Genomic DNA, 12,847 nt, shown 5'->3' on the forward strand with positions numbered 1-12,847 from the left:
ATTTTTCTAAAAATAAATAATATTTGTCAAGTTCCTGTTCAATTGGGAAGAGAAAAGGTCTCTTGACTTTTTTTTCTACGCCGTCCCGTTTGCGAGTAAACAAATTAAAATCGATTTACTGCATAGCTTAATCGGGTTGTAGTTAAGTATGGTTTAGTATAAAGACAGCAGAAATTGCGCTGTTAGATTATATCAATTTTATTACAAAAATTATTACTAGCCGCAGTTGACATCAGTCTTAGAGTTTCTTTATTTGTTTTTACCTGTTAGATTAATTTACCTGTTAATTAAAATTTTACTTATTCTTAGTATTGAAATGAGCACCAAGCTTGCGAAAATACGAAAAAAAAAATAAATGAAGCCCCTTTCTCTAACGCATGCATGTGCCTGTCTTCTTATTTCTGTACGGGTTACCCTGGCCGAAAATGTATGTCTAAGTGTAATAGCGGCATCTGTAATGCGCTGTATTAATTCGTTCCTTGCATGTATTTCTTAGGCATAAACCAACTCTTTCATCCTACCCCATACGTGAAAGTCTAATGGAGTTAGATCTGGGCTTCTAGCAGGCCATATATGGGGCGTCCTCTACCCATTCATCGATTAGGAAAACGCTGATCAAGGTACTCCGTTATAGTTTGCTCCTACGTGAATTTTCCTACCTTGTACTTTTCCTGACTCACTGACCCTTCGATAGGTGTTTGCAAAGACACGGATATTTGGAAGCCGCCACTATTTCAGTCGGAAAGTCTATAAATGTAAAGAATATCTGTGTATTCAGCATTGGAAAACTCAGCCATTTCAACAAATAAAGTTTTCAACTTATATGAAAAGAAGGTGACAACTAAAGTTACTCAGACACTCGAAATGACAGCAATTATTACTTTTGTCAGTCAGTGACAAAAACTAGTGCAGAGCCAACTTTTTAATAAAAACCCGATTACGCTATGCAATAAATCGATTTTAATTTGTTTACTCGCAAACGGGACGTCGTAGAAAAAAAATCAAGAGACTGTAACTCTTCCAAATTGAACAGGAATTTGAAAAATATTATTTACTTTTAGAAAACTCAGTGGCGTAACATTTTTTTATTTAAAATTATCCCCAGACGTGCCTGTAGCCTCGCCACGGGAAAAGATAGAAACAACATTTTTATAGCAAAACGTGTATTGTTCTTAGTTGACTAAGCCTGTCAAATTTCATTATAATAGTCCATGCGGTTTTCGAAATATTAATAAATAACATTTTTTTAATTAAAACTTTAACACCGTGTAGATCGGAAACTAATGGTTTTCGGAACCTGGTCTATTAACGAAATATGTCCAAAATTAATTGCACTATCACCCTGCAAAGAATGCATCTACTTACCAAACACCTTGTAGAAGAGTTTGTGCTTGAAGGACTGCAAGTTTTAATCTTAGCAAACCATTGCGGAAATATCCAACAATTTTCAAAAGAGATGTCGTTATTTCCTTTATATTTACGTATGTAGGTTATATTAGAAAAATCAATTTTTCTTAAGCGACTGACCGCAGAAGCTTCAGTAATTGTCTGGACCTGTAGGAAGGTGGTTTTTTATTCGCAGTAGTGTTAGTTCTAGAGGTCCACATTGCGTCCAATTGACGATTTTGCACATATGTGGTTGTTGCCTTAGGCAGGCCGTTGTTCAAAAATTGATTGCTCATAATCCAAAACCGACAACGGGTTCAAATTTTATTTGGATATTCAGAACTGATGATTGGTTTGAAATCCTAGAGTGTTTATCTTCGCGTGGAAAAATTGCCAATTTCGGAAAACGTTCATTTTTTGCATTGCGTGTCGGGGAACCGTCGTTAAAAAATAAATTTATCTGAGTCTAGATGAGATTAAATTTTACCTGTAAATATAGAAAAGTTGGTTCTTGAAGGACTGCAAGTCTTAATCTTAGCAAACCTTGCGGAAATTTTGAAAATTTTTCGAAATGGGTGGCGTTTTTTTTATATCCACGTATGTAGGATATATTAGAAAAATCAATTTTTCTTAAACGACTGACCTCAGAAGCTTCAATAATTGTCTGGACCAGTAGGAAGGTGTTTTTTTATTCGCAGTAGTTTTAGTTCTAGAAGTCCACATTGTGTCCAATTGGCGATTTTGCAAAAATGGCTGCCCTAGGCAGTAGAGGTGGGATAAACGGTTATTTTTCTGTAACAAGGTTATAACGTTCCAGTTGCACGTTGGTAATAAGTTTCAAAATGCGGTTCCAAAAGGAACATGTTACTTTTAAAACTTTTCCTTAAATATGCGCAATGATGATGATGGTAGAAATAGTAATGACAAATAATGATTTAGTTTATTAAAAGAATATTTCTTAACTAAAACTCTTAGAAAAAATTAAATATTCTAAAATAAAAAACAAAACATGGGTCAGAAGTACCTGCTTAAAGAACAAACGAACTGATAAGAAGCTAGATAAAATATATACGTAAAATCTGATTAAATGAAATATACGCTTTATTTGAAAAAATGTTTTAAAATCTAATTTTTATTTAAAAATGAATTGACGTTTAAAAATATTTTTTTTAGCAGATACTTTTTACTGAGTTCGAAGTATTACCCGAGTAAATTTTGGTACCACCAAAAAACAATTCTAAAAAATATGTCGACATTACAACGCCTATGTAACGTAACTTTCATTTCATCTTGTGACTGAATTTATATCTAAAAATGGCAAGCTTGCTTACATTTCAACTGTGATGGAATTTATGTCTTAGACTCTAAATTTGGTCATAGCTCATATGCAAGTGTACATTCTGTTTAGTTTGCTCATTATAAGCATATACATCTCGTCGGTTTCCATGAATACCATGAATTTCGATCCCCCCATTCCAAACGTGAGTACCCCAGGCCATTTCCGTTGCACTGCCCTCCCCCCTTCTAAACCCTGATCGCCCCGATTAGGTAATTCCTGGATCATGGTTATATCTGGCCAAACGGTGAATGTGGACAACTTTAAATTTTGCTTGAGGGCTCTTCTGATTGCTCATCAATCTCATTGTTCTCTTGGCGCACCACGTTGTCCATCCATTGCATCAGCGTCCTCACCAGGTTGAAGAACTTGAACAGATCGCCAGTATCGGCCAGTTTTCCTTTGCGCTGTTCGCAAACCATTTGCAAACTGGCCCACGCAGACACTTCTTGTTCTCTATTTGTGATCTCTTTAGTTCCGTCGCCCGCATAGCTGGGTCGAAGCTTGTCCGATTCCTCTTGGATCTGTTGCACTTAGTTCTGAAGCGTCTGTAGGTCTTGCATGAAGTTTTGGTGTTTGCGCTGCAGCGTTGAAACAGAACCAGCATCTCGGCCCGGTTCGTCCGACATCGCAACCTGCTTCTCCAAAATGCAGTCGTGGAAGAACTTGTGTAATTCACGGGAAGCCGCAAGCATTTGCGTTCGGGTTTCGATCAATTCCAACAAGTCCTGCCAGGCCTCGTTCAGCCGGTCCTTCCATTCGGCGATTGTTGCCGAGTCCGGATGGCCGGCAGCTATCAAGGAGTCTGCAATGTCGTTGACTCCCGCAACTCTTTCACTTTTAATGGTTTCCGTGTCGTGGGCGAACTCCTTAAAGCGCTCCCATAGCAGAGTAACGTGATCGTAATCCTGGCCTAGTTCATGAGAAGAGGCCACCACTTCGCGATCAGTTATCCACTGCTCCAAGTCGCCATTGTCTCTGTTGAGCAGGAAGAGCTGCAAGGCCTCATCCAGCTTAGCGCGTCGTTCTTGCGCCAAATTCTTCAGTCCGGCATATAGCTTGTCCAGTTGCGACTGTTTAACAGCGACCTGCTCGGCCAAAGGATGTCCTGCAGCCGACAGGGCCTTTTCAGTTTCACCCAGTCCTCTGATGGTGTCCGCATAAGCTTCAACGGCCGCTTCCAGATTTTCGTGCTTCTTCATGAAGTTCCTGACGCTGGTCTCATCTTTGCCCCGATCTTCCACCATCATGTAGAGCTCCTGCTCGCTCATCCAGCTCTCGGCCTCATTAGCATCGAACAGATACTGCTGCGTCCGCTCGTTCCTCAACAAGTTGACTCGTCTGTTATCGATGGCCTTCTTCAACTCTTGCCACGCCTTGTGCAGCTCGTTGATCAGCCGGCTGAACTCTGCCGCATCTTCGTGGGCCTCATCGATCAACTTCTGCCCGTTGTTGCACACGGTGTTAACGCGCGGCTCGTGGTTCTCCACTTCAGTTTGATGCGACTGGTTCTTCTTCTGCAACGTGTTAACCTGGGACAGGTTGTTGCCGTATTTCGTGGAAGTTGCCAGGGACATTTTTTCGGCTATCCATAGAAGCTCGTCCTCGACATTCCGTCGGAACTGGAGGGCTTCCTTCTTCTTTTCCAGCAGTCGCTGTCTTCCGATGAGGGGCTGCTTGATGAGCTGGAAGCGCTCCTCAAGTTTACTCTTTTTCACCTTGATTTCGTTGATGTCCTTGTCGGGTGCGGCTGTGTCCAGATGTTTAGTTTGCTTCTCCAGCTCATCGACTTGGCGCGCCTTGACGGCCATTTGCGTTTTGATCATTTGCCGCTTTTGCATCAAAATATTCGCAGAGGCCAAATCCGACCCCGTGCCATCGCTTTCGAATTGTTTCTCGATTTCGTTCATCCATAAGTCCATGTCGTCGCAGGTCTGGGAATCAGTACTTCGCGGGCTTTCAGTAAATGGGGCTCCCATTTACTGAAATACCATGAATTTCGATCCCCCCATTCCAAACGTGAGTACCCCAGGCCATTTCCGTTACAATATCATCTACAGATAAAATTTGAAAAATGCATTTCTCTTGAAACAGAGGGCGTGAAAACGTTTTAAAGTTCCAGGTCTCCATATTGTCGTGTGCCCTGAATCCAATTGTAGGCGTACTTTTGAAAAATTGCTTTAGATTCGCGTGATCCAGCCTCATAAGATGCCTTACATATAAAACCAGATTTTTCACAGACCTGATTATTTATACTGACACATTTATTTTCCTGACTGCGTGCAATTGTTATTATATTATTTTCTTTCCTGGGCTCCAGTCACAGTATGAAACACACATTTTTTTTGTRTATCGTTTATTTCGTTACCTTTCGGCGAGACAAAGAGCAAAACATTTAAAAAAYTTACCTCATAATTGGTAAACATTATATTCATTTAGGTCTTTGCTGTCTTGAAACCTTCATTTTGTTTGAATTATTTTCTACATTTTCAATTCGACAAAACATTACAAAATGTAGAAAATAATTCAAACAAAATGAAGGTTTCAAGACAGCAAAGACCTAAATGAATATAATGTTTACCAATTATGAGGTAAGTTTTTTAAATGTTTTGCTCTCCCGAAAGGAAAGTTTCCTTTTCCTCAAGAACTAATGAATATTTTAACACTTTATAAATTACAGTTTTTGTACAACATATTTTAATTGGTAATTGGTGTTTGTAGCTTGAATAAATTTTAAAATCTGATGATGGCGCTGTTGTCTCTCCGAAACATAACGAAATAAACGATATTCAAAAAATTTCTTCACACAGGCTTCACAACAGCCTGTTTGCTTTCAAAACAAGAAACAGCAGAAAGAATCGAATAAATCTGGTGTGACTGATCGCACAAAGTGCCCTCTTTGCTGATGGTAATGTGAACGGCGTGAAACCGATTACGATCGGTTATAATCTAATCAGTCAAGCGATCGCCGAAATCCGCTTATCCAAAAACAAATAATAATCGGTGTGGGTGTTCTGTGAAATGTGCTGCATGGCTCGGGCCGCAACGATCGCGTAGGCGGTAGCTGTGCCCAGGCCCGAAATCATCCCTCTGGAACTTTTTCCTGTGCCCAAGCTACTTGCCGAACTAGGAAGAAAAAAGAGATATGTATGATAAAAACAGTTTATTCATGCGGTTGGGGCTATTGGAGCCAGCTGATGAGGAAGCCAATAAAAACGAGGACTGTGGTAGTCCCAAAGGGGCTGCAACTGACGGCGGGGCTGTTGCAGGGCATCTGGCTGAGGCCTATGCCGCCTTTGCAGACGCAAAGCTCAATTTCGTAGCCGTCGTTTTTCTGTCGGAAGCAATCCAGAGGAATGGCAGCGGCTTGTTTGGTTCTCACTCTGGCGCACATGTGAGTCTGGTTCTGAACTGGAAATGCGACTGTTACTGACCGGGATATACCATGCTGGACAATGGCTTACTGAGTCCGTTTTCCCAGAACGTGTAAGTCACGCAGGCTTGATTTTCCGCCTTCCTGCACAGTACACTGGCCCGATGGTTGTTCCAAAGCCATCCCACATTCGGCAGCGTTCCATCTTCTAGAATACGCCACAAGAATCAACTGGCTTAACATCAACAAGTGAACGAGAGAAGCAACTTTACCTGAAATCACCAAGGGAGGGGCGCAAGGAATCGAGTCTCCAGCCCTGGTGTTATCTTTGAAGTCATCGCAGGTATCATTGGTTCTGCTGTTGTTGTCATACTCAGGCCCGTACCAGGTATACTCGAAGCAGTAGCTGGAGTTTGGATTCAGTGTGGGATACTCGATGTCCGTATCCGCCAAAAATTCGCCTGGAAATGAAGGAACCTGGCAGTCTTAACTGGGATGTCCACTTGTGGGGAATACGCACTGCAAAAGGGCAGCAACCCGACCAGTAGAACCCAGAACACTTTGTCCAACATTATGTGGTTGTTGGTGATGAGATCATGCCTTGAGACGCTTTGCTCATTTAGTTCGGTTCAAACAATGAGTGGACTGCAAAGGAATCAGGCATTATCTTATCGAATCGCGGACTTATCTGAGGCAAGTAATCAGTTATCGTGAATTGGAAGGTGACAAGTTAATCCTCAAGAGCTGAAAAATCACTGTTTTGTTATTTGAAGCGATTGCAATTTCGTCCTGGAATTTCCCCGATTGTCGGGCGATTAGCGAATGTGTAAATTTTTTTGGGTTTTTCGCAAATTCGGAAAACCAATTTTTCTCTTGACAGTTAAAGATGAACTGCTGAAACGTTGTGTGGATGTACACATAGGTGTCTACTTCCAGATCTCAGAGGACTGTTCTGAGTTGACAGACTCACTGTTGCATGTGGAAAGTTCGATTTTTTGGCGAATTTTTTCAGATGACCTTTGTTTTCCTCATAAACAATGAGTATGCAGCTAATGTTTCGAAAATCAGTTTTTCTAAAACTACTAAAATCAACGTGCACAAAGGTCATTTCTTCAAGGGCTAGAAGTAGCACTTTCGTATGACTACAGTTCGAATCTTGGCGCTCTTTGAAAGATGACCCTTATTATTTTAACACTATATGTATCTGAAGCAAATGTTTCCGAGTTCATTAAAAGCAGAAGCGTCAAAGTTTTCAAAATTGAACTCATATTCTGAGAGAGCAAATTTGCAGCAAGCGTTCCAAGACTCAATTTTGCTGAAACCTTTAAGAGCAGAAGCCTCAAAGTTAGTCTGGATATGTACGAAACTGATTTCTTAAAAGCTTAGAAGCGGTACTTTCGTACGACTAAAATACGATTTTTAGCAATTTTTTAAATTGAACTCCATTCCTAGAGAGCAAATTCGCAGAAAACGTTTCAAAACTCACTTTTGCTGAAATCTTTAAGAGCAGAAGCTTCAAAGTTAGTCCGGATGTTTATAAAACTGGTTTCTTCAAAGCCTACAAAAGTGGCACTTTCGTAGGACTAAAATTCGATTTTTATCTAGTTTTTATAAATTGACCCTCATTCTAAGAGTGCAAATCTGCAGCGGACGTTTCAAAACTCAATTTTGCTGAAATCTTTAAGAGCAGAAGCTTCAAAGTTAGTCCGGATGTTTATAAAATTGATTTTTTCAAAGTCTAGGTGCGGCACTTTCGTACGACTAAAATTCGATTATTAGCAATTTTTTTAAATTGGACCCATTCTTAGAGCGCAAATTCGCAGAAAACGTTTCAAAATTCAATTTTTGAGAGATTCTTGGAGACAGAAGCTTTAAAGTTAGTTCGGATGTTTATAAAACAGATTTCTTCAAAGTCTAGAAGTGGCACTTTCGTAGGACTAAAATTCGATTCTTGGCCAGTTTTTGAAAATTGAGCCTCATTCTAAGAGTGCAAATCTGCAACGAACGTTTCAAAACTTAATTTTGCTAAAACCTTTAAGAGCAGAAGTCTCAAAGTCAGTCCCGATGTTTATAAAACTGATTTCTTTAAAGCTTAGAAGCTTCAAAGTTAGTTCGAATGTTTATAAAACTGATGTTCGGATGTTCAAAGTTAGTCCGTATGAGTATAAAAGTGTTTTCTTTAAACCCTAAAAGAGGCACTTTCGTAGGATAGTTCGATTGTTAGTGCTGTTTCAAAGTTGACGCTCGCCATTCTTTGAGAGCAAATCTGCAAGAAGCGTTTCGAAATTCAATTTCCCTTAAATTATTCAAGGCAGAGGCTTCACATGCCTGAGGCTGGAAAAGAGGGTTCTTTCGCTCCCTTTAGTGCAGTTTTTCTCTATAACATTTTTCAGCTAGAAATAAAAAAAAATATTTTGCAATATTCATCGTTTGCATGTCAGCCATAACAATAAGTTTTACATTGAATGAAACAAATAAATTAAGAGAAAGAAATTAGGGTGTGGCAACGATCCCGCCCAATTTCCAAGGCCCATCCGACAACGCTGCGCTCCAGCCCTCTCGCTAATGTCACCAGAGATGTCACTGTCGTTCTTCAATTTAGCCTATTTTGCGTGCGCTTTTGTTATTTTCCCAATAATTTTCGTTTCTGTTGTTGTGGCCAGCGTCTTGAATGTTTCTCATTGGAAAATCTGCACGAAAGTAAGTAACAACATTAAAGAACAATTGCGCTTTCGTTTCCCATGCATAAGACTTCAGAGGTTCAGAGCACACTTGGGGGGCCTCAAAGTTAGACAAAACACCAGCTCTAAATGAGCACCTGAACAGCCCCAATAGCGCGTAATTGGTTCAAGTGATTTGCTTGCAGCCCGCCTAAAAGAAAGCCTCGAGGCAAGTCTCGTCAGAAATAACATAATCAATGCCTTCAAGACCCGCTCTTAGATTTAACTAGAAGAACAACAATACGCCCCAAAAGTGATCAGGACCGGTGCGGAAATGCCTTCGGCCACCAACAGTAGTCTGCAGCTCCCCAACAATGAGGACTGTGGAATTAGGGACGTTTGGGCCCACAATTTGGAAGACGAATTTCGGACTATTCGACAGGTAGTAGCAGTAGAAGCCCTAGGGCAGGTTGTGTTTGACGTTGTTGATGTGCTTCGGGTAGATTGTGCAGAAATACAACTACGTTGCAATGGACACTGAGTTTCCCGGCGTCGTGGCCCGACCGATTGGGGAATTTCGAAGCTCTGCAGACTACCAGTATCAAATGTTGCGTTGCAATGTGGACCTGTTGAGGATCATTCAGCTGGGCTTGACTTTTTTGGACGACACCGGAAAAACCCCGGGGGGCACTTACACGACCTGGCAATTCAACTTTAAGTTCAACCTACAGTGAGTAACTCAGTGGGAGGGTTTGAGGGCTTTGGGGCTCTGATTCCAGGACGTTTCCAGAGAGGATATGTATGCTCAAGACAGTATCGACCTACTCACCAACTCTGGAATACAATTCAAGAAGCACGAGGACAACGGAATAGAGCCTTTGGAGTTTGCTGAGCTGCTGATGTCTTCTGGTATTGTGCTCATGGACAACATTAAGTGGTTGAGTTTTCATTCTGGTAAGAACTTTTGCAGCTTCTGGCCGAGCGCACTAATTTATTGAGGAATGATGTTGGTTTATTTTGCTGCAGGGTACGACTTCGGATATCTCATCAAACTACTAACGGACAACAACCTTCCGCAGGACGAAAACGAGTTCTTCGAGTTACTGAGGCTGTATTTTCCAACAATATATGATGTTAAGGTAACGCGGAATTTCTCGTCCAATGGAAGGAAAGGGTCCAAAAACACAGTTGTATTTTTAGTACCTGATGAAGTCTTGCAAAACCTTAAAAGGGGGGCTGCAGGAGGTCGCTGAACAGCTTGAGTTGGAAAGGGTGGGTCCTCAGCACCAAGCTGGATCCGACTCGCTACTAACAGGAATGGCATTTTTCAAAATGAAGGAGGTGCGTTTTCCTACTCCCAAACAACACTGGTTCTTTACATTGAAATATTTATTTTTTCCGGATTCAGATGTTCTTCGAAGACACAATCGATGACTCGAAGTTTTCCGGGCATTTGTATGGTTTAGGCACGTCCTTCGCCCTTAACGGATCAAGCAGCTATGGGCAGGATAATGGGGAAAACACCAACTCGTCGTAGAAATGTTTAGAACCAATTAGAAAACCGTATTCAGCCAGCTTGATTCACAAAACTTGCAAGAGAGTGATTTTTCAGTTTTCGTTTAGTATTCGGTTTCAATCCAGTCGCTTTGCAGTTTGAGTGTTTTCCGCTATTATCTCGCCACGTGCGGTTGAATTTCCAGTCATGAATCGCGCCCCCATAAAACAGTGTAAATATTAACATTTTATTGTTTTTAGCGGTATTTTGGATATTTATTGCGACGACGTCGGCTTTCAATTGGTGATTACAGTTTAGATTGCGTTAGAGTTTTGCGGCACTAATTGGTTCAAAATTCCGTTCTTTTTCACTCTCGAGGTCGTTTATACTTTTCATTTTTATATCTTGCTAGTATCTAATTGTAATAAAATGTTACTTTAATGGGATGCGTATTGGTTTTTTCCTATTTCCCTTCACAAACTGTTTTTATCAAGTAGCTGACTAACAGCAGTTTGGAAAACTGATGAAGTAAATATTTGATATATGAGTTTGGCGTTACGTTATTTTATTGTGAATTTAGTAGACGCCTATTCTATTGACAAAATTTTCATTCTCAAGAATATATTCGTAAAAGAAATGTTCACTCTTTGGAAAACTGATGAGACTTCATACCAGGGCCGCAGAATAACCATGGAGGAAGCGGGTAAATAAGAGGAGCAGGAGTTTACCGTTACGTTATTTTAATGTGGATTTAGTACCTCCCTATTGGCGAAATTTTCATTCGCTCAAAAATATGTATGTTTACAAAATGCTACCAGCATTCGATGTAGTCGATGTAGATAGATGCTCTCTGTTGGAACATGAAAGTTTCGATTTGTTTCAGGAGAGCATAATGCTTAAGCAGGCAGCGAGCAAATATCGGGAGCAAGGGTTAAGCGTTACGTTATTTTTTGTCGAAGCAGATGCTCTCTATTGGCCAAATTTTAGTGCCATATGAAAGTGGCGATTTGTATCAGGAGAGCAGAGTGCTTAAGGAAATAGCGAGCAAATATCAGGAGCAAGCGTTTAGCGTTACGTTATTTTTTGTCGATGCAGAGGCTATCTATTTTGCACAAATTTTGGTGGCACATGAAAGTTTCGATTTGTATCAGGAGAGCAGAATGCTTAAGGAGGTCGCGAGCACATATCAGGAGCAGGAGCTTACCGTTACGATATTTTAATGTGGATTTAGCTCTCTATTGGCAAAATTTTCATTCGCTCAAAAATTTGTATGTGTACAAAATTCTACGAGCATTTAGGAAAATCTAATGTAAGTTCGTTCGTATCGCTCTGCAGAATGTATAAGGAGGTAGGGACCAAATATCAGGAGCAAGACTTTAGCGTTACTTTATTTCATTATGGATGTAGTAGCTCGCTACTAGCGAAATTTTGAATGTCGTATGTGTTAAAAAATTCTTGATCTTCAAGACTTTTTGGGCGAGAGGTAAATAAAAAGCTTCAATCATAAAATCATTACGTTTATTGTCAAATTGAAAAGCATAATTGTTTGTTTAACCAAAACTAGCGAAAAATCTAGTTTGCTAAAAACCTAGACAACTATATTGTAGTATGTAGTAGTAGTATGGTGGTATTACAGAGGGGGCCTTAAAAATTCTATCGTGCAGCCTTTAACGTTGGTAAGTTGCAGGCCTGCCTTCCGTTCAATTTTTAGCAAAAAACGGGAATTTTTTGAGACTGAAGTGAAAAATGATGTATGGACAGACTGAGAAGTAGTCAAGAGATCGGTGAAACGGCTAAAAACTGTCCGGTCAGGCACGCGTTAAAACTCTTATTGTTACATTTGGAAGTGTTTAACATGAGTTATGCAGAAATATGTAGATAGTTTGCAGTTGATAATACGCATAAACACTAGAAGAATGGTTGAAACAAACTCAATCACCCACTACAACCATTAATAGATTGTCATCTTTTAATAGTGGCAGTGACTAATTATACATTATATAATAATAATAATAATTAATTAAGCGCAATAATATATGGTAACTGACTAAAATTAACGTACAGATTTCACCAAAAACCCCAAATAATTGCCGTTAGGTCAAATTAAACTAATTTAATAGGAATACATTAGGTAAAATTAGGAGTGGGTTTTGGGACGAATTGCCAATAAACTATGTACAATTGCAACGTGAAAGGACTTGGTAGCGCATTTTGATTTGTTTCCATACAAAACTAGTTGAGAATTTTTATTGAAAAATAGATTTTTTTGATCAGAGTTGTGCGCCTCCGCGAGATATTCGGGCTGGTTTCTACCCAGACGCGGTTTAATAAAAAGAGAGTATTCAACTCAACCTGAAAAATTCGACTACAACCCCAAAACCCGGCCCGAAGAAAATCAATTGATAATACTCATGCCTAATCAAAATAACTACGAAACCAGCCAACGATTAACAAAAGTGAATTCATATTCACGGCTGCTAGTCGTTTGCTGGTTTGAGGTGCAACCTCAAGGGCGGCAGCTGAAAATAAACGGTCTGCCCTCTTACTTTCTCTCGTTATGTGTCAATAGGCCAGTCTTACTTCAAAGCAATAATAGT

The 12,847-nt window shown here is 40.1% G+C and overlaps 3 protein-coding genes across 6 annotated transcripts; 1 reads left to right on the forward strand and 2 right to left on the reverse strand.

Moving 5' to 3' along the window:
- Window positions 1-2,985: 2,985 nt before the first annotated feature.
- LOC125504511 (spectrin beta chain-like) lies at window positions 2,986-4,725 on the reverse strand. The gene is given in 1 exon segment (XM_048666641.1): window positions 2,986-4,725. A coding segment is annotated over 1 exon segment (1,716 nt). The 5' UTR covers window positions 4,702-4,725.
- A 1,145-nt stretch (window positions 4,726-5,870) lies between these two features.
- LOC109532829 lies at window positions 5,871-6,904 on the reverse strand (the record flags this gene model as incomplete). Its single annotated transcript, XM_048669432.1, is given in 4 exon segments — window positions 5,871-6,133; window positions 6,187-6,303; window positions 6,368-6,556; window positions 6,616-6,904. Coding segments are annotated over 4 exon segments (588 nt in total). The 3' UTR covers window positions 5,871-5,903.
- Window positions 6,905-8,658: 1,754 nt separating this feature from the next.
- Window positions 8,659-10,691, forward strand: LOC109538463 (CCR4-NOT transcription complex subunit 7). Of its 4 annotated transcripts, XM_048669424.1 has the most exons (8): window positions 8,659-8,795; window positions 8,962-8,984; window positions 9,036-9,197; window positions 9,259-9,485; window positions 9,546-9,709; window positions 9,782-9,894; window positions 9,956-10,096; window positions 10,164-10,691. In XM_048669424.1, exons 3-8 carry the CDS (start codon window positions 9,090-9,092, stop codon window positions 10,290-10,292), a joined length of 882 nt encoding a protein of 293 aa, XP_048525381.1. In that variant the 5' UTR covers window positions 8,659-8,795; window positions 8,962-8,984; window positions 9,036-9,089; the 3' UTR covers window positions 10,293-10,691. The 4 variants fall into 4 exon arrangements, with proteins under 4 accessions (XP_048525381.1, XP_048525379.1, XP_048525367.1 ...); XM_048669422.1 differs by having other exon boundaries at window positions 8,659-8,984; XM_048669410.1 differs by having other exon boundaries at window positions 8,962-9,197.
- Window positions 10,692-12,847: the final 2,156 nt, after the last annotated feature.

The sequence above is a fragment of the Dendroctonus ponderosae genome, unplaced genomic scaffold (assembly GCF_020466585.1).
Source record: "Dendroctonus ponderosae isolate FM_Combo_2020 unplaced genomic scaffold, Dpon_F_20191213v2 Dpon_F_20191213_1, whole genome shotgun sequence".
Taxonomy (NCBI): Eukaryota; Metazoa; Arthropoda; class Insecta; order Coleoptera; family Curculionidae; genus Dendroctonus; species Dendroctonus ponderosae.

Coding starts and splice junctions, on each gene's coding strand:
- LOC109538463 (XM_019905710.2), top strand. CDS start 9,090: ATGCCTTCGGCCACCAACAGTAGTCTGCAGCTCCCCAACAATGAGGAC. Junction 9,198..9,258: donor AATTTCGGACTATTCGACAG/GTAGTAGCAGTA, acceptor TGCTTCGGGTAG/ATTGTGCAGAAATACAACTA. Junction 9,895..9,955: donor CAACAATATATGATGTTAAG/GTAACGCGGAAT, acceptor TTGTATTTTTAG/TACCTGATGAAGTCTTGCAA.